Raw genomic sequence first — 1,417 nt, forward strand, 5'->3', positions numbered from 1 at the left:
TAAAGTTGGGTTCCTAGATCAGCTTTCTGACAGGCGCTGACCTGAGTGTTTGTTTCCATAGGACCCAATCGATTAAGAAGAGGATTTGGACAGCAGCAGTACAACAGGCAGCAGTGGAGGGGCACCGTACCCGGCCCAAGGAGAAGAACAGCCGTGACATTAAATGGAGTGAGCCCCTTAAACCGCCAGATTTCTACTCAAGAGGTAGGGGCAAGAGAGTTATGGCTGGATTGAATAGTTTGGGATCTAAAAGTGTACTCAGACACAGGCACAGATGCACACCTGCGTACAGATACACCCCCGCCCCCAGTTAAGTTTACAGATTTACAGACAGGCCATGCAAAAGAGATGTATTTGTATAGGCAGATCCTATCTCAGCTCGTCTTAATATTGCTACTTCCAGGGAAGTATTTGAAGACTCACCATTGATTTTCCTTGTGCAAGGTATACTGCCAAGTACTTTGAAGTTAGTGGCAGCACTCCCATTGACTTCAAAAGGCTTTGGCTCAGGTCCATATGTCTCACTGACATATAGTAAAAGCCTACTGTTATACATCTCTGCTAGAGACAGCTGTATTTCAGGTTGCCCAAGCATTTCTATTATCAACTCCCTTTTTTAGCTGCCTGTACCTTTCTCCTTTTCAGGCTGAAAATGTTCAGGCCAAGTCTCTATTGAAGAGAACTTGTTAAAAAAACATGTAAGTGAACACAGTTCACTTGCTTTAGGAAGAGAATGGGAGCAAAACACACTTTTAAAGCACGTTAAAAGACTTCATCTGACTTTATTTTGAACGTTTCTTGCACCAAAATATGTGAAAGCCAAGATGTAGGAGGTGGGTAAGTCTGCAGGACAGGAACCTGGTCCTTGTGAAAGTCTATTGAAGTAGAAGGGTTTGAAAACAGTATCCCACACACTCTCAACAGGCTTTTACAAATGGCGATAACGTGTTTAACAATAATCTCCTAAGAGTTTAAGTGAAAGAAAGCTGCACCGAGCCTGCAATAGTATGTGGTACTTGTTATAAAAAAGAAAGAAAAGAAATCAGCTAGGTATTGAATGTAGCTGGATGGTACCAGAAAGCCATAAGTAGTTGCTAAGAAGGATAATTTAAAGGTAGCTTTCATGCCACAAAAGCAAACAGAGTAGGAGTATGTGGAAACATCTGTCCTCTAGCAGGCAGTAACAGTGAGGAGGTTATTGTCCTACAGCAATAATTGGTACAGCGATACCAGTCTTTGCAAGTCACGGCACAAGGGAGTCCTACGCTACCGAATAGGTGTTTTCTGAAGTGGTTTTTCTCCTCCCTCCAAAGGCTCAGAGCCAGCAAAGCTCTTACGTGCATGTGGGAGCAGCAAGCAGCGGCACGTTGAGCAAGGCAGGGCTCTGCGGGTTGGCGATGCTGGGATCATCCTAGTT

The 1,417-nt window shown here is 44.0% G+C and overlaps 1 protein-coding gene across 1 annotated transcript in view; it reads left to right on the forward strand.

Annotated features, from left to right (window-relative positions):
• The window catches only part of LOC109300330 (UAP56-interacting factor-like), a 62,933-nt gene that overhangs the window by 56,693 nt on the left and 4,823 nt on the right, over positions 1 to 1,417 (forward strand). The window contains exon 4 of the mRNA XM_019521012.1: positions 62 to 204. Within this exon, the coding sequence (XP_019376557.1) occupies positions 62 to 204 (143 nt within the window). The remainder of the gene's footprint in view (positions 1 to 61; positions 205 to 1,417) is intronic.

This window comes from Gavialis gangeticus, unplaced genomic scaffold, assembly GCF_001723915.1.
Source record: "Gavialis gangeticus isolate Ggan-Ray unplaced genomic scaffold, GavGan_comp1, whole genome shotgun sequence".
Lineage (NCBI taxonomy): Eukaryota > Metazoa > Chordata > Crocodylia > Gavialidae > Gavialis > Gavialis gangeticus.